At 47.9% G+C, this 18,133-nt stretch overlaps 1 protein-coding gene across 2 annotated transcripts in view; it reads left to right on the top strand.

Moving 5' to 3' along the window:
• TBC1D9B (TBC1 domain family member 9B) overlaps nt 1–18,133 on the top strand; it is a 100,353-nt gene that overhangs the window by 28,721 nt on the left and 53,499 nt on the right. For both annotated transcript variants that reach the window (XM_077746315.1, XM_077746314.1), the window contains exon 2: nt 7,002–7,089. In XM_077746315.1, coding sequence (XP_077602441.1) covers nt 7,050–7,089 — 40 coding nt within the window. In that variant the 5' untranslated portion in view covers nt 7,002–7,049. The remainder of the gene's footprint in view (nt 1–7,001; nt 7,090–18,133) is intronic.

The raw sequence follows: 18,133 nt of genomic DNA, 5'->3' as shown, positions 1-18,133 counted from the left end.
CTTCACAAGCTTATTTATAAAATTTATGTGGAAATGAAAAGAGCCAAGAATAACAAGACAATCTTAAAGAATGACAAAGTGGGAGGACTTTTGGAACTAATATTAAGACTTTATAATGGTGTGGTAATTAAGGCTGAGTTATTGATGCAAGGATGGACAAATAGCTTAGTAGAACAGCATATAGTCCCAAAGAACCATACATTTTATGGACACTTGATTCACATCAAAGGTAGCACCATATATCAGTAGAGATAAGAGCAGGCTTTTCAATAAATGGTCAACTGAACATCTATAAAGAAAGAAATGGATCTTGATTCCAGCTTCACATCACACTCAAAAATTAATTTGAAATGGAGCATAGACCTAAGTGTGAAAGGCAAAACAATGAAGCTTCTAAACAATAAAATAGAATATCTTCAAAACCTTGGGATAGGCAAAGATCTCTTAAAGGGGACTCAAAAAGCCATAAAACAAAAGCTAAATTGGTCCACACTAAAAGGAAGAAATTCTGTTAGTCAAAATACATTATTTTGGAAGAAGACACCTGCACTACTTATATCTGACAATGGACGTCTATTCAGAAAAAAAAAAAAAAAAGACCAACTACCTGATGGGGAAATGAGCAAAATAAACATATAGGCATTCTGCACAGCAAAGGAAACCGTCAACAAAGTGAAAGGTGACCTACTAGAGACCTCAGGAAGATGATAGAGGAGGAAGGCCCTGAGCTCACCCCTCGTGGACAGGTCCAGGCACTGACAGAACAGTTCCTCCACAGATAAAGATGTGAAAAGGTCCCACCTTTCACAGGTGGAGGGACAGAGCCTGGGTAGGGAGCCAGACTCCCAGCAGAGCAAGCCACAAGCAAGAGGAATATGACAGGCACGGAGGTCCTCCCTGAAGATTGAGGGGATCACGCCCCACATCTGGCACCCCTGGGTCTGAGGACCCACACTGGGAACATGAGCCCCCATAACATGTGGCTATGAAAATCAGTGGAGACTCGGGGACCCCTGGGACGCCAGGACACCTGGAGGGCTATATGAATTTGAGACTCTGCTCTTAAAAGGCCAGTGTGGTATATGCCCTAGCCCAAGACCCAGCACAGAGGCAGCACTTTGAAAAGCACCTGGGTTATACATGAGGATTTATTAACTATTTTTAGGGCTTGTGCGGGAGGGGCAGGGATCTGCAGGAATTTTCTTTGGGAGCAGAAGTGCTATTGGGCACCATTTTTCATGCCCTCCTTAGCCTAGCTAGCCAGACACTTGTGGGCACTCATTCTGACTTCCCACCTACCTTACGAGCACCACTCATCCCACCTGGTTTTCACCTGTAGAGCTTCCCCATCCAACCCTCCTGCCCCAGCAAGCGCCCCTCCAAGGCAGATTTCACCCCACCACATCTGGCAGGCAGCCTCAGTTCAGACTAGGTCCTCCACAAGGACCACCACCACACCACAGCTGGTGAAGACCAGTGCCCCACCACCGCCAGCAAAGCAACTCCTGCCCCAAGAAGGGGAAAAGCCAGCCCCGCCCACCAGCACTGTCCCAGCAGCTGTGGCCCCGTCACTGAGCAAGCTGCACCCAGAGCTAATCACACCCACCACACACCTACAGCAGCTACCATTGACCTCTCAGTCAGCCACACTGGGAGCCAGACCTGCCCAGCAGTGTGCCCTCAGTAGTTGCAACCAGTCATTGCAGACAGCTGGGCTAAGGACCAGCTCTGCCCACCAGTGTGCTTGCAGCAGCTGCAGCCTCCCATGGCAGGGGCCAGCCTCACCCATCAGTCCACCCACAGCAGTTGCAACTCAGCCACAATAGGAGGGTGCCCACAGCCAACCCACGGACATCCCAGAAGTGCCTGGCTCTGCTGACCAAGGAGATTGCACTATTGGGCACAATGGGATGCCTTTGACACAAGACCACTACTTTCAAGACCAAGAGACTTTGGCTGACCTACCTAAGACATAGAAACAAACACAAAGAATCAAACAAAATGAGGAAACAGAGGGATATGTTAAAAAAAAAAAAAAGGCAAAACGTCAGAAAAAGAACTAAATGAAAATTAAAGGAACTAAATAGTCATAAAGGTTACCAAACTTGAGACATGAGTTGATGAACTCAGTGAGAACTTCAACAAAGGCATATTTTTTTCATATTTATTTANAAGGGGGGGGGGGGAGAGGAGAGAGAGAGAAAGAGAGAGAATATCCCAAGTTAGCTCCACACTATCAGCACGGAGACAGACGTAGGACTTGAACTCAAAACCATTGAGATCATGACCCAAGCCAAAATCAAAAGTTGAAGGCTTAACCGACTGAGCCACCCAGGTGCCCCAGGCATAGAAAATATTTTTCAAGTTGTGCCTGGGTGGCTTAGTCAGTTAAGCTTCTGACTTCTGCTCAGGCCACGATCTCATGGTTCATGAGTTCAAGCCCCACATCAGGCTCTGTGCTGACAACTCAGAGCCAGGAGCCTGCTTCAGATTCTGTGTCTCCTTCTATCTCTCTGCCCCTGCCCCCCCTCTCAGAAATAAATAAACATTTAAAAAACTATTTTAATAGATTTTTTAAAAGGAACCATTAAGGGGTGCCTGGGTGGCTCAGTCAATTAAGCGTCCAACTTTGACTCAGGTCATGATCTCAAGATTTGTGGGCTCAAGCCCTACATCGTGCTCTGTGCTAACAGCACAGAGCTTGCTTGGGATCCTCCCTCTCTCTCTGCCCCCCCTGCTTGTACTCTCTCTGTCTCTCTCAAAATAAATAAATAAAAACTTTTTTAAAAAGGAACATCAAAGCTAAAGAACATAATAACTGAAATGAAAAATACACTAGACAGAATCAACAGCAGATTAGAGGATGCAGAAAATGGACCAGTGATTTGTTTGTGGAAAGCAACCAAGCTGAAAAGCAATAATAATAAAGAATTTTTAAAAATAAGGATAAGTTAAAGAATTCTGGGACAACATCAGGCATACTAACACCCACATTATAGGGTCCCAGAAGGAGAGGGTGGGTGCAGGAAACTTACTTAAAGAAATAATAGCTGAAGACTTTTTTTTTTTTCTGTATAAATGTTTATTTATTTATTTATTTTAATAGTTTATTGTCAAATTAGTTTCCACATAACACTCAGTGCTCATCCCCACAAGTGTCCTCCTCCATGCCCATCCCCCCCTCCCCCCACATCCATCAGTTCTCAGTTTTTGTCAGCATTCAAGAGTCTTTCATGGTTTGCTTCTCTCCCTTTCCCCCACCATTTCTGCCCTTCTTCTCCCCCTTGTTCCTCCGTCAAGTTCCTCCTAATCCTCCTATACGTGCAAACATATGATATTTGTCCTTCTCTGCCTGACTTATGAAGACTTTTTTAATGTTTATTTTTGAGAGGGAGGGAGAGTCAAGTTGGGGAGGGGCAGATAGAGACAGAAACACAGAATCCGAAGCAGGCTTTAGGATCTGAGCTGTCAGCCCAGAACCCAACACAGGGCTCAGTCCCACAAACCGTGAAATCATGACCTGAGTCAAAGTCAGATGCTTAACCAATTGAGCCACTCAGGCTCCCCTGAAGACTTTCTTAACTTGGGAAAGGAAACAGACATCCAAGTCCAGAAAGCAGAGAGCCCCAAACAAGCTGAAGCCGTTGAGGTCCGTGACAAGACACATAACAATTAAGATGTCAAAGATTAAAGAGAGAATTTTTAAAGCAGTAAAACCAAATATTTATGTACAAGGGGTCCCCCTAAGGCCATCAGTGGAATTTTCAGTAGAACTTTTGCAGGCCAGAAGGGAGTGGCATGACATATTCAAAGTCCTGAAAGGAAAAAACACGAAACAAAAACAAAACAAAAAAAAACCCTACAACCAAGAATACTCTACTTTATTTGGCAAAATTATCATTCAGACTTGGAGGAGATTTGAAAAGTTTCCCAAACAAACAAAAGTTAAAAGAGTTGATCATCACTATACTGGCCTTACAAGAAATGTTAAAGGGACTTTTTTTTAAGCAGAAAAGAAAGAGCCAGAATTAGAAGAAAATATGAAAGGAAAAAGAGTTCACTGGTAAAAGCAAACCTATAGTAAAAGTAGTAGATCAGTCTCTTATAATGCTAGTATGAAGATCAAAGACGGAAGTAATATAATCAATTGTATCTCCAAAAATTAGTTAAGAGACACACAGAATAGAAAGATGTATAAAATGTGACATCATGTATATCAAATGTGGAGTGTAAGGGAAACATGTAGTGCTTCTAGAATGTGTTCTAACATAAGTCACTGTCAATATAGAGTATTATATATAGGATATTATATAGGAACGTCATGGTAATCATAAACCAAAAACTCATAACTGTTATACAAAAAATAGAGAAAGGATTCCAAACATAACATTAAGGAAAGTTGTCAATTCACGAGGGAGGAAAGTAGAAGAAGAAGAAGAAAGGAAAAGAGAAAAATTACAAAAAGAACTAGGAAACAATTGCAAAATGGCAATAAGTAGTTACCTATCAGCAATTGCTTTAAATATAAATGGACTAAAGTCCCACTCAAAAGGTATAGGGTGACTGAATGGATAAAAAATGAGATCCATCTATATGCTGCCTACAAGAGACTCACTTTAGACCTAGAGATTCATATAATTACATCCAGACAGAAAAATCAAGAAGGAAACAGTGGCTTTGAACAACACATCAGACCAGATGTACTTAGGGGATATATAGAGAACATCCCATCCCAACAGAGCAGGATACACATTCTTTTTAAGTGCAGATGGGACATTCTTCAGGATTGATCACATGTCAGGCCACAAAACAGGCTCAATAAATTTGAAAAGATTGAAATCAGGGTACCTGGGTGGCTCAATCAGTCGAGCGTCTCACTTTTGATTTCCACTCAAGACATGATTCCAGAGTCTTGGGATCCAGTCCTGCATTGGGCTCCTCACTGCGTGTGGAGCCTCCTTGGGATCCTTTCTTAATCCCTCTCTGCCCCTCTTCCCCACTCTGTCTCTCTCAAATAAAAAAAAAAATTAAAGTTAAAAAAATAAAATTTTTATAGTTCAATAATATGGAAACAACTCAATTTTTAAAATGGGCCAGAGATCTTAGCAAAACACTTCACTAAAGAAGATACACAGCTGGCTAATAGTATTAGTGCACGAGAGGATGCCCAGTTTCAGGGAAACACAAATTAGGAGTACAAGGAGATGCTCCCATGCTCCTACTTGAATGGCCAAAGTGTAAAAGATTGACCATCTTCAGTCCTGGTGAGGATGCGGAGGACCTGGAGCTGTCGTTTCCTGTGGGGGGAACATTCAACGGTATGAGCATTTTAGAAGAGTAAGCATACAGCCACACAAGTACTCCAGTCCTGGCATTCTACCCAGGAGAAAGGAAAGCACGTGTCCTCACTTAGACTTGTACACAGATGTTCATAGCAGCTTTGTTTGTTTGTTTTCATGAGAGAGAACATGAGCCAGGGAGGGAGGAAGAGAGAGCATCCCAAGCAAGCTTCACCCCCAGCTCAGAACCGGACTTGGGACTCAATCTCATGAACCATGAGATCATGACCTGAGCTGAAATCAAGAGTCAGAGGCTCAACTGACTGAGCCATCCATGTGTCCCCATCACAGCGTTAGTTATTAGAGCCAATAAATAATGATACGATTCCACTTATATATAGTTCTGGAAAGATGCAGCCTAATCTGTGTTTACCTGAGGAGAGAGGTAGGGCAGGAAAAGGAGAAGAATCCACACAGACACCAGGGAACTTTTGGGGGGTGACAGAGATGTCACCCTCTAGAATCTGGCCATGGTTTCATGGGTGTGTGCAAACTGTGCACTTGAAATACATGCATTTTGTCATATGTCACGTAAACCTCAGGAAAGCTGTGCAAACAAATCAGTTGTTCAGAAGAGGAAATGTAAGCATGGCTTCGTTCTGAACCCGGAAATAGTCAAACAGTGTACATGCTGAATTTTTTTATCAAAATATCATTATACTGGGGAATGGAAAGTAGGGGCAGATGTGGTAGAGAGGAGGAGAGGGTGGAAATCCTCATCCTCCATAGTGGAGGCTCAGCAGATAAAGTCTACCACTGAGAAAAAAAAATTAGGAAGGACCAGCTCAGGCATGTTGTTCAGACACATGGAGGTAAATGCCACAAGAATCTGGTTACAGTGGCTGTCTCTGAGAGAGGGGCACCAGAGATTATGGGCCTCAGTAACACGTGTGGAATTAGCTATCTAAGCCATGGGAGGGTATAACTCTAATATAAATTAAAACTTTTTAATGCTTTAGCAGTGCCTTGAAGCCACAACCCCCAGTTTATCCAGCTGTAGAAGGAGCTGTTGTGTGATGTGCACGTGCGTACACACACACACACACACACACACACACACCCCAAGCTCCACCCAGAACAGGTAGAAGGTACAGAGGGAGGCCTCTGGCCTGATGTGAGGCCCTGGGCAGAACAGAAACAGCTATTTTTAGCTGTGGTGTTTTCAAGAACACCAGGCAGTTTTGCTTTCAAAAGCTCCAGTAGGGACGCCTGGGTGGCTCAGTTGGTTGGGTGACTGACTTCAGCTCAGGTCATGATCTCACAGTTTGTGGGTTTGAACCCCGCGTCGGGCTCTGTGCTGACACCTAGCTCAGAGCCTGGAGCCTGTTCCAGATTCTGTGTGTGTCTCTCTCTCTGACCCTCCCCTGCTCACGCTGTCTCTTTCTCTCTCAGAAATAAATAAACATTAAAAAAAATTTTTTTAATAAAGAAAAGTTCCAGTAGTTAATCTTGTAGGGACACAAACGTTGGGATTTACATGTTTCTAATGTGCTCAAGCTGAGGGTTGCCGAATCCTTTCCATTTCTCTCATGGTAAGAGCCCCAAATGGAGATCCTTGAGAAAATGTGATGCTTTGAAGATAATCGTCTACTTTTCTCCAAGCTATGTGGGAAGTGGAGGGCTGATGACCTATTAAGTCTGTGTTTCCTGTTCTTTTTCCAGGTGGTCACTTCTTTCATCGAAACTCCTTGTCTCCTCGGAGCCTGGTGTATGAAAGTGAATTCTCCACAATCGAGCCCTCTTTGGACATGTATGATGAGAACAAAACCTGATTTTTCTAAATGGGCTCTGGGGGGTCACCTCTTTTGTGATTTGATTTCTGATCACCTTTCTTATTTTGTATTCTTCTGTCAGCGTCCATTTTGGAAGAATGGCAGGGCTTTCCGAGCACAGGTTGGGGCTCAGGGTTAAACTGCAAGGTACCCCAAGGTGCGGCTTTGACCACAGTGTTGTTGACCAGGTGACCTCGGAGCACTAAACACCCGCCCAAAGCTGGCCTGAGAACATGGGCCCCAACAAGCTTGGCTGTTCCCAGAGAAGAGCAGGGGCCCAGGGGTCAATGTTGCATTGCAAACGTGTCTCTGAATAATTACATGTATATTCTGTGTCAGGGTGACATCGGGGTTTTTTAAATACCTTTTGTGCTCCCCACTCACAGTGCATACTTAAGCTTGCAGGTGCCACTTCTCACTGACGTGGGGCACAAGTTGCCGCTACGTGGCCTGCTCTCTATCTTCCTGTCTCTTATCCTACTTTCTGTTGAGGAGCCTCTTGCCAGAGGTTCCTGAGAGAAAGGCTTGCCTTTCATCCTTCCCCAGAGACTGACCACCACCCAGCGCACCACGGTGCAGGGGGCGGTCTTGCCCATTGCTGTCTCCAGCCTCCCTCCTGAGAGCATGACACGGGGCCGAGTGTTTTTGTGACCACTGAAACCCTGAAGGCCCCGACCCCGAGGCCTGTAGACTTGTCTGCTTGGTATCTGCTGAGGGGTGAGCAGAGGTCAACCCCGCGAGGCCAGCCTGGCAGTCTTCTCTGGGTGACCTTGGGATGGCGGCCAATGGGTGTGAAGCCCTGAACAACTCTGAGTGTTTTCCTGAGAAGATCAAGCCCCCTCCTTGCTGTTAGATGTAAGATGAGCACCCTTCTTCAGTCTTACTGGTCTGACCCAGTTGCCTCCCACCAGCCTTGGCATGAAGAAAACACAGGGACTTCTAGAAAAAGACATGGTGGCCAGCATGGTGGACATCAGGGACACACGTGCTCGCCCCACACGCCTAGGGATGATGTCGAGTTAACATCATGAGAAGCATGTGTCTGAAGTAATCCCAACACAGAACCACGAGAAGCAAATCTGTAAAACAAGATTGACGCCTCCTTTTTGCTCAAGGACACACTGTAGAGTAGCCTGTTTCTCTTATGGATGGGAGCTATACAGAGATGTAAATGTGTTCAGGTCCTTCGATCCTTCTTAACGAGAATTGGAAACTTCAGCCTCCATATGCTTAGATCTGGCAGCAAACCACTCAGACCTGTGACCCCCACCCCCGACACCCTGTGATTTTTATTGACTCCGTAAAACAGAAATTCTAGGTGAACACTTGTTATTTTTCCCTGTGCATCTGGCTTCTCCTCTAAGTGTCTGTTCTCGTCACTTGTTGCTAGGACGCCTCAAAATGCAGTTGCACCCCCAAGCAAAACCCCTCAGAGAACCAGGGTAGTGACGGCCATTGGGAGCCTCACCTCAGAGTGACCAGCGGCGTTCTGTCCATAATCATTTGAGGCTGGAACAGTGCGAGACTTTTAAGGTCTTAGCAGCTTTTTCTTTTTACCTTTACCCAAGGGCTTCTGTTTGTTTTTGGGTTTTTTTTAATTGTCTTTGTACTATAAAAATATTTTTGATAAACAGCTTCCAGAGAGCACTGTTCAGAAAGACAGGCTTGCCCTGCTGGCTTTGTGGTGAGGGAGTGAGTCTCGAGGAGATTAGAACTCAGTGTGCCAGGCACACACCCAAGCTTGTGTTTGCTTTGGCTCATCCGACAGGGAAGATGGCTCAGTTCCGCCCGGGTTGTCCGCACCACGACCTTGTTTTCCTGCACCAGAACTGGGACCCCAGCAGGGCACTTGCTTCTCATTTGTACAGTCTCACAAAAGCGTAGACATTAAATTTCACGCAAGACATTCCTTTACTGGAAAGGAATGAAGTGACCTGAGAAGAAATTAAAAACTCGGGCCCCTAAAAAAAAATCTACCTATTAAAGCACATTTGAATTTCTGGCAAATCTAGGACACGCCTTCCCTGTCAAATAACCAAGGAGGCATTTCTTGCAGGGGAATTCACTCAGAATAGTACTCTGGGTCCCGGCTCGACATCTTTTCCCTAAAAATTGAGGCCACTTTCCTGCTCAGCGACAGAACGTCCTGCCTTTGTCGGGAGGGACAGTAACTTCTGTGTGGAGGCCGTGTCCTCCGGGAATAGCAATATTTGTCCCAAATAACAGCCTCTTTGCTGGCAGTGGTGCTGGAGACTTCTCTGCGAGGCCACGCCAGGGACCCCAGAGAGCGGAGCGGGGCCCTGGGTGAGAACATCCTTCTCAACACCCCTGCCTCTGAGAAGTTGAGGTTTGGGAGCAGTTGATTGGCCATACAGGCCTGGGTGGGGTTACAGAGAGACTCTCTTCTCCGAGATATGAGGATCTCAGTTGTTGCAAGTCTTACAGCCACAGTGGTTATTAGCCAGGAAGCTTCTGATCGTTTTTGTTGTGGCAGAGTAGGGCGGGGAGGGTTATTATTTGAAGAACAGAAGGGTTGGAGGAACCATCTGCTTATACCACAAGCACTCTATCCCTCCCGCGGGCTGCTCTGGGCAGGCCCGGCTCCCGCCTCTTCCTCCCGGCATGGCCTCCACCCCGTGTCCCAAGTCCCAGGCCAGGCCGGGTTCAGTCCTCTCAGTATGCACCGCAGGACTTGTGGAGTGGGGTCTGGGGGAGCCGTAGCCATCACCTGGTCAGCTAGGAATTGGGCCGCTGCAGTTAAAATGCAGACACTTAGGATTTGGTTATGTTGAATGTGCGAAGTGAGGAACTGCCCATAGCTGATCTGTCAGGGAGAGGGAAGAGGCCCCGGGCCAGGAAACAACAGGAAGGCCGGGCATGGCGTCACCCCTGGTGGGTGGGCAGTGTGCCAGCGCAGGGCCCCCGGCCTCGGCCCCTCAGGGGAAGACGAGCCCTACTACCAGGCGGCTGACGACACCTCACCAAGTCTAAGGAGCCCGGCTTTTGAAGGAAGACTCCATTCCCCAGCCACACTCCCCAGGCCTGGCTCAGAGGAACTTCCAAGGGGGCACTTTCTGAACACCCATTTGGACTTGAGGCCACGCCTGTACTGCCAGCCGGCCTGCTGCACCCAGCAGCCCCGCTTCCAAAACACGCCGTCGCTAGGGTTTAAACAAAATAAGGTTACTGAATTTGACAGAGCGGATACTTCCTACGGGCTTTATGAACTCTTCTCGTATTTGTATTACCCCTCACACCCAGTTCTTTCCGTGATCTCCCCGTTAACCTTCATGACTGAGGCTGTGGCTCTGCTGTAGGCACACAAGGAGGTGGTGGTAATGTCAGGTGGCCTTGACAAGCAGTTGCTGCTCCTAAATGTCATGGAACAAAACACTGGTTTCCAGGAAGTGAAGGTAGAAGGAAAAGGGTGGGATTACGAGGCTAGTTTCGTCACGAGACTTTTATTCCATTCTTACGATGTGCCCCACTCCGAGTTGAGGGGGCTCCTGTAATCTTGAAGACCTAGGCTGTTCCAGAATACTGGCCAACTGCGCTGTGAGGCCAAACGCAATGAGGGCGAGTCACGGACAGAGGGGTTTCCCAGGGTGTGGAAGGAGGGGCACCAGGCAGCCCTGGCGAGGTGGCGGGACGGGAATGCAGGAGGAGGGAGGAGGAGCAAGAGACTGGCAAGGGAGTGGGTCTCGCTCCCGGGGCTGGGGGCTGTGGGGAGGGCCCGCATCTCAGGGAAAGAGCAGGAGCAGGGAGGGTGTGGACCAGAGAGGCACCGCAAGGCCCAGGTGCTGAGGCAGAGCACAGGGCTTCAAAGTTGGGCCCGAGCCTGGGGTCCCGCCAAAAGTGGAAGAGGAAGGTACCACCAGCATGAAGAGCATATCCAGATGGCCAGTCTCGGTGGCCCGGTGGGGGCTGGTGGGACCCAGGGGGAGCTGCTGTGGAGACACTTTCCACCTGCCTCTAGAGGGAGGCCTGGAGATGTGGCTCTGGATGTCAGGCAGCCTGAGGGGAGGAAAGGGTGGTCGGAATTCCTGGGAAGCTGTGTTTGAAAGGAGCAGTTGACCTACACCTACCAAAGTAGCCCCCATGTAATCCCAGTCCCTCAGATGCCTCAAACCTCTCCCTCCTCTCCCCTTCTTCTTTCTCCTCCTCTCTCGCTCCCTCCCTACACCCCCTATACACACACACTTAGAGCAGTTAGACTCCCCAGAGAAGGTGTCCAGCCGGCCCTGGTGTTCCCTTCATTCACATGATGGTGGAAGCCAGAGTGGGGCTGAAATTGCCCAATGACATGAGAGCCAGGCTGGGGACACTGACCTTTAAGGGATGAGCAGAAGGAGCACCTGTCAGCAACCAATTTACTTAAACCACTGAGTGTGACTTCCATCTTCAAGAAAGGAGGTGTTCAGGGGCGCCTGGGTNGAAAGGAGGTGTTCGCATGACCGCTCACTCCCAGAAACAGTTTAGAGTGGTCAAACTGAGCGCTCACTCCCAACGCCCGAGGAAAGGATCATTATCACAGGGTGACCATTAGGGCACCAACAGCTTCAAGTGTCTTCCCTGCTAAGGGCGGTTGTCACAAGGGAGGCGCACCTACTTGTACCTTTTCTTGTGGCCTCCTTGAGAAACCATTCCAAAGCCTAGTGGGAAAAGGATAAAAATGAGTGTATATGTTCACATCACATCCATGGATGCTTCGCAAAACTGGGAAACTAACACGTTTTAAGTCTCGTAACATCAGAGGAAATCCAGAAAGGATACAGAGGTAAGGTGCCTGTGTTGGCCACATGGAATTGTGCTTTCCTTACTGTCCTGCAAAGCAGCAAGAAGAGCCAAGCATGGCAGAAGGGGGAAAGGTCTCCCCTCCTCCCCACCCCCGCTCTGAGACTGAGACCCTAACTAGCTGGCCTCTTCCGCGCCCCCTCTCTAGGGCTCCACTGGGGTGCTGGTGGAGTCAGGAAGGTTGCCGTCTTTCTTAGGAGTATCCTGAAAGATCCCAACTGACTGAGCCTTGACGACGAGAGCCCAGGGGGCCCTTAGTAGTCATGAGATGATAGCAGTCCCCTGTGATCTTGGAGCTGTGTCCCACCGGCCGGCCTCCAGTGACTGTGGAGGGGAAGGGGTGCCGGCAGCCTCAGCCGCTTAGAAGGACAACATGTCTACATCCGAGACTTGGCTCTCATGGTCTTAACAAGGCCCCATGGGGGCCCCCAGCCCACGACCTAGGACTTGCCTGGGATTTATCCCTTCAAAGTTCACTCTAGCTCAAGCCATCGTTTTTTCTGTTTTTGTTTTTTTTCTGTTTTCTTCACTCTGACTTGGGGGAGAAGGAAGATACTTTGTGACAAAAACAATTTTTCAAAACTTTGAATTTCATGCAAACTTAATATTTGAGTATTATACTTTCAGAAGGATTCAGTGCTGCTGGAATCCCTCTGACCTTCGTCCTGGGCTTTCCTAGTTCCTCCTGCTGAGTCTTCTACATGCATATACCACGAAAGACGGAGGTTCGAGGTGGCACCGACCCGGCCTGGCAGCCTGAAGGGAATGAGTTTCTCTGAAACAGCAGGCCCAGGGAGCGTGGCCAGGGGCCCAGAGACAGCTACCTGAGCCCCAGTGCTCAAGCCAAGGGTGGTGTCGAGAATCAGCAGAAGCGCCTTTATAAACCACACACATTCTCCTTTGGTGGAAAAGCTGAGAGCTGGAGGAAGTCATTAGCACCCTTTTCTCTGAATCTCCTGGGACATAGCCTCGAGGACCCCCGGCCCAGACAAATGCTGGCCTGAAATGGCTCATTTCCCACCAGTCCACTGTCATCCACTTGGGTGGGCACATGTGCAGGAAAGGTCATCTGGCACGTCGGTCGGTCATCTGGCAGCCCTGGCTGGCCTTTGCCAGCTCCTTACCCCCTCCACAATCACTCTCACTCTCCAGCTCTCTTTAGGACTCCTGGCAACTGTTGAAAGCCCCAGATGATCGTTCTGAGGTATATTTTTACAAATTTAACCCAGCACAAAGTGGATCCTGACTTGTTTTCAGAATTACCCTTCATCCACAATTAAGTCCAAGTATATTTATGCTGTGTGATACTAAAGGACTATTCTAATTTTAGTGACTGGTAGGTACTGAGCCGAGATGGTGGTAAAAACGAAAGGTGGGGGTGGGGGTAAGGAGACACTAATATCCAGGCCACTTCTTTACCTTCACTCAAGTAAGCTGTTGCTAAGCAGGTTAACTGCCTGCCGACTGCCAGCATGCTTGGTGGACTAAGTCAACTAGCTGTGGCCAGTGTCTGTGTCCCCAGCACGTTTCCTGGGTGCCCAGCCTGAAATGACGCATGCCACCCTAGAGAGGGCGCTGTGTCCTACAGCCCCCTGGCTTGCTGAGCCCGCTGGAGGAGGGGTGCCCTTGGCTGGTGCTTCCGGCCAGAATCTAAAGCTGAGTCGAAAGCTCCCAAGTGGTCGTGGCCCTGCCTGAGGAGACCTGACCGGTGTGATCACAGAAATAAGAAAAGGCTCCAAGCTACAAAATGCTATTTGGGGTCTGGGGAACAGCGTCACCTACTAGAATAGTCTTGTTCCTGCACAAGCGAAGGAGTTGGTCCAAACCGAAGGCTACGGATGTCACAATTGTTTTTGACCCTCAGTAGCTTTTGTACTCACATAAAATATTAAAGTTACCCCCTTCATATTTGGGTCATTCACAGAGCTCCTCTTATCCTGGGTTCCTGCTAACTATGCACAACATCTCAGAGGATGGCATACAAAACTATTTTTCTAACTGTAGCACAGGTAATTTGGGGTGGGAGGGCATGGGATATACCTAAATGTGGCAAATGACTTACCTTCCACCTTGAGGGATGAAAGGGAAACTATGCACTCGAATTTTAATTCACCAATGGATAGCTTGTGCCAGAATGAACACATCAAATAGCCCAAAAGCAAAATTGATCATTTGCTTAATTTGGGGGCTCACTGTAGGGGGAGTTACCTTGTCTAGAACACAGATTACCTGCAAGTAGAATGTGAGCTGATTTCTTGGCAATCAGATCTTATAAGCCCTTTGAAATGTCCTGGGCAGCACAATGGCCTAGGTCCATATGGTTAATGTAAGTATAATTAAGTAGTGACATGGTATGGTATATACCTATATGCCCATAGTGTATACCTGTATGTGTGGGATTTGCTAATATAACCATTTCAATAAAAACCTACTGAAAAAGCTGCTGTGCCTGCATGGAGTGCTGTTGTTGGAACCTGTATCAGTGAGGGACCCTCTTGGCTGAAGTCGCAGAAACCCCAGCCAAAACTGGCTCAAGCCAAAGGGGAACTTAGCAGAGCTAACATGCCAGTGGTAACCTTGTGGCATGGTCTGACTCTCAGCCACGGACACCAGTTCTCATTTGCTAGCCTGCTTCCTGCAGGGAGACCGCAGGCTTGGGCTCAGGGTGGTGGGAGCCCCATCAGTGCAAGAGCTGGCCCGCCTCTTCAGGAGGTAATCCAGAGCAGAATGGGATCTCTTTGAGCCTGACTGGCTTGGTTGGAGGCCCACGGCCATCACTGAACCAACCGGTGTGTCGCAGATAGTATGCGCCCACAGCCAAGGCCAGCACGGGCTCCTGTTGTGCAGCCCCGGAGTGCAGTGGCTTCCCCTGAAAGACGGGAGCTGAGAGTTCTAAGGTGTGGTCTCCGCAAAGTCAGGGTGCTGCACAGGAAGAAGTGGATGTTGGGACAAAAGCAGCAAATGTCCACTATGGGTAGAAAAGGGTTGGTATCAAAAAGGTCTGGACATCAGTACTGTCTCTGCCACTTCCTATTAGTAGGAACTGGGCAAATAATTTCTTCTATTTGGATTTCAGTCCTGTTGTCTCTAACAAAGGGATCATTAAATGCCTCACAGGGCTAACATGTGGAGATTAGATTTTAAGCAATGTAAGAAGTAAGCTTAATGTCATTAGCCAGTAACAGTCTGGTATATAGTCTATGTAAATAGCTCTTACAAATTCAACAATAAAAAGACAACCCAATTTAAAAATGGGCAAACAAGGGGCACCTGGGTAGCTCAGTCAGTTGAACATCTGACTCTTGATTTTGGCTCAGGTCATGAGTTCACAGTTGGAATCAAGCCCCACATCAGGCTCCAGGCTGACCACACAGAGCCTGCTAGGGATTCTCTCTCTTCCTCTCTTTCTTCCCCTCCCCTGCTCTCTCTCTCTTTTTTTCTCTCTCTCTCAGAATAAATGGATAAACTTTAAAAAAGTAAAAATTAAAATGGGTAAAGGATATGAATCGACATTTCTCCAACAAAGATGCTCAAATGACCATCAAGCATATGCAAAGATGCTCAACAACCTAAGTCATTGGGGGAATGCAGATCCAAGCCACAGGAGGTACTACTTCATATCCATGAGGGTGGCTGTCATAAAAAGACCATAACAAGGGCACCTGGGGAGCTCAGTCGGTTAAGCATCCGACTTTGGCTCAGTCATGATCTCACAGTTCATGAGTTCAAGCCCCATGTTGGGCTCTGTGCTGACAACCTGGAGCCTGCTTTGGATTCTGTGTCTCCCTCTGTCTCTGCCCCTCCCCCACTCACACTCTGTCTCTATCTCAAAAATAAATAAACATTAAAAAAATTAATAAATGTTGGGGCGCCTGGGTGGCTTAGTCGGTTAAGCGTCCGACTTTCGCTTAGGTCATGATCTCGCGGTTCGTGGGTTCGGGCCCCGCTTCGGGCTCTGTGCTGACTGCCAGCTCAGAGCCTGGAGCCTGTTTCAGTCTGTGACTCCCTCTCTCTCTGACCCTCCCCTGCTCACACTGTCTCTCTCTCTCCTAGAAATAAATAAAACAGTAAAAAAAATTAATAAATGTTTAAAAAGACAATAACAAATGTTGACCAGATATGGTGAAATTGAAACCTCCACACATTGCTGGTGGGAATGTGAGGTGGGGCAGCAGTTTTGGAGAACAGTGTGGTGGTTCCTCAGAAAGTTCAACATAGGTTTCCCATAGGACCCAACAAGTCCACTCCAGAAACATGTCCAAGAGAACCAAAAACCTCTTCACACAAAAGCTTGTACACAGATGTTCACAGCAGCATTCTTAAGAGCCAAAAAGGGGAGGGGCGCCTGGGTGGCTTAGTCAGTCAAGCGTCTGACTTTGGCTCAGGTCATGATCTCACAGTTCGTGAGGTCGAGCCCCGTGTCGGGGTCTGTGCTGGCAGCTCAGCTTCAGCTTCTGTGTTTGCCTCTCTCTCTGCTCCTCCCCTGCTCATGTTCTCTCTCGCTCTCAAAAATAAATAAATATTTTAAAAATATATTTAAAAAGAGCCAAAAAGGGGAGACAACCCGAATGTCCACCTGATGAGTAGAGAAGGAAAATGGGGCATGTTTAAACAATGGAATATTATTTGTCCATAAAAAGGGGTGAAGTACAGACACATGCTACAGCGTGAACCTTGAACACACTACAGTAAGGGAAAGAAGCAAGACACAAAGGCCACATAGTGTATGAGTTCATTTATATGAAATGTCCACAATGGGCAAACCAGGAGGGACAGAAATAGATTAGTGGTTGCCAGGGGTGGAGGAGGTAGGGGAATGAGGAATGATTGCTAATACACAAGAAGTTTCTTTCTGGAGTGATGGAAATGTTCTGGAGTTAGTGGTCATGATTGCACAGCTTTGTGAATGTACTAATACTGAACTGTGCACTTTAAAAGGGTGACTTTTGGGGCACCTCGGTGGCTCGGTCAGTTAAGCGTTGGACTTCCGCTCAGATCATGATCTCACAGTTTATGAGTTCAAGCCCCCGCATTGGGGTCTGTGCTGACAGCTCAGAACCCAGAGCCTGCTTCAAATTCTGTGTTTCCCTCTCTCTCTGCTCCTCCCCCGCTCATGCTCTGCCTCTGTATCTCAAAAATAAATAAACATTAAAAAAAAAAAAGGAAAGGAATGCAAACGCTCTGAGGTGGGGCCCACCAATCTGTGTTTTAACAACCCTTGCAGGTGATTCTAATACATGCTTATGCTTGAGAACCACTGGCATGAAGGAACAAAATAACCCTTTACCTCCTCCTAGGATGTTAACAAGTACTCCAAATTCCTGAGGGTAGATTACTCCCCTGAGAGCACATTATCAGTTCAAGCTTCCAAGGTCTTAAAGAAAAATGGCCTCTGCACCTTCATGAGATCTCAGGCAATATTTCAGAAGACTTTTGATCATTCTGGCTGTCAACCATGAAACTGCCTATTTTACTTCCTTCTATCATATTAGATTCTTGAATGCTGGTGACAGGAACCCAATTGGCAACCAGCTTAAGCCTCCCGAGGTGATCCCAAAGTGCCCGGATCGGTTTATCCTCCTGCGGGTTCCTGGAGGGCCCAGGCCAGCAGCATGATCCTGCAACCGAAGTGGCCCTGGACATTCTGGATTGCCCCAGACATAATTCACAGCTCCCTCTTTCACTCAAAAGCGTCGGTGTTTGTGAGGGGGTGGACCCCTACAGGCTAGCACTGGGAAAGCAGGGGTCCACATCCCCTACCCAGCGGGCGGCTGTCCATGCATATGCAGAAACCCACCAATGTCCCAGGGCCAGCCCTGTCCGCTGCCCCCAGACCACCAAGCCCCAGTGTCCCTATGTCTCAGGTGTGGGGACTGCACGTATCTCTATCGACCCTGCCAGCTTCGGGGCTCCCTGACAACCCATCCTCAGCTCCCGGAGGTTTTCCTAGTCTTAGGTCCCAGGGTCCGAATTCTGAAAATGGTGACAATCGTCTAACCCCTTCCAGACTCCCTTTGCAAAGTTATGCCCTGGGGTGCACAGCGCAATTAGCCGGACGTGTATTCGCAAATGCTATTTATTTACATTCTCCCATCCTCGCCCCCAAACCCTGGACAGGATTTCACAGAAGCCAGGGGCCCCGCTCTCGGCACGACCAGTTTCTCTGGCCTGTGCATTCGGACATTCTGGCCAGAAGCCCGTGGCCCCGGGGCTGGGCCGTCGCTCCTT

This window comes from Crocuta crocuta, unplaced genomic scaffold (genome assembly GCF_008692635.1).
Source record: "Crocuta crocuta isolate KB4526 unplaced genomic scaffold, BGI_CrCroc_1.0 scaffold218, whole genome shotgun sequence".
NCBI classification, from domain to species: domain Eukaryota; kingdom Metazoa; phylum Chordata; class Mammalia; order Carnivora; family Hyaenidae; genus Crocuta; species Crocuta crocuta.
Note: the sequence above shows the minus strand (reverse complement) of the source record. Positions and strands in the feature narration are given on the sequence as shown.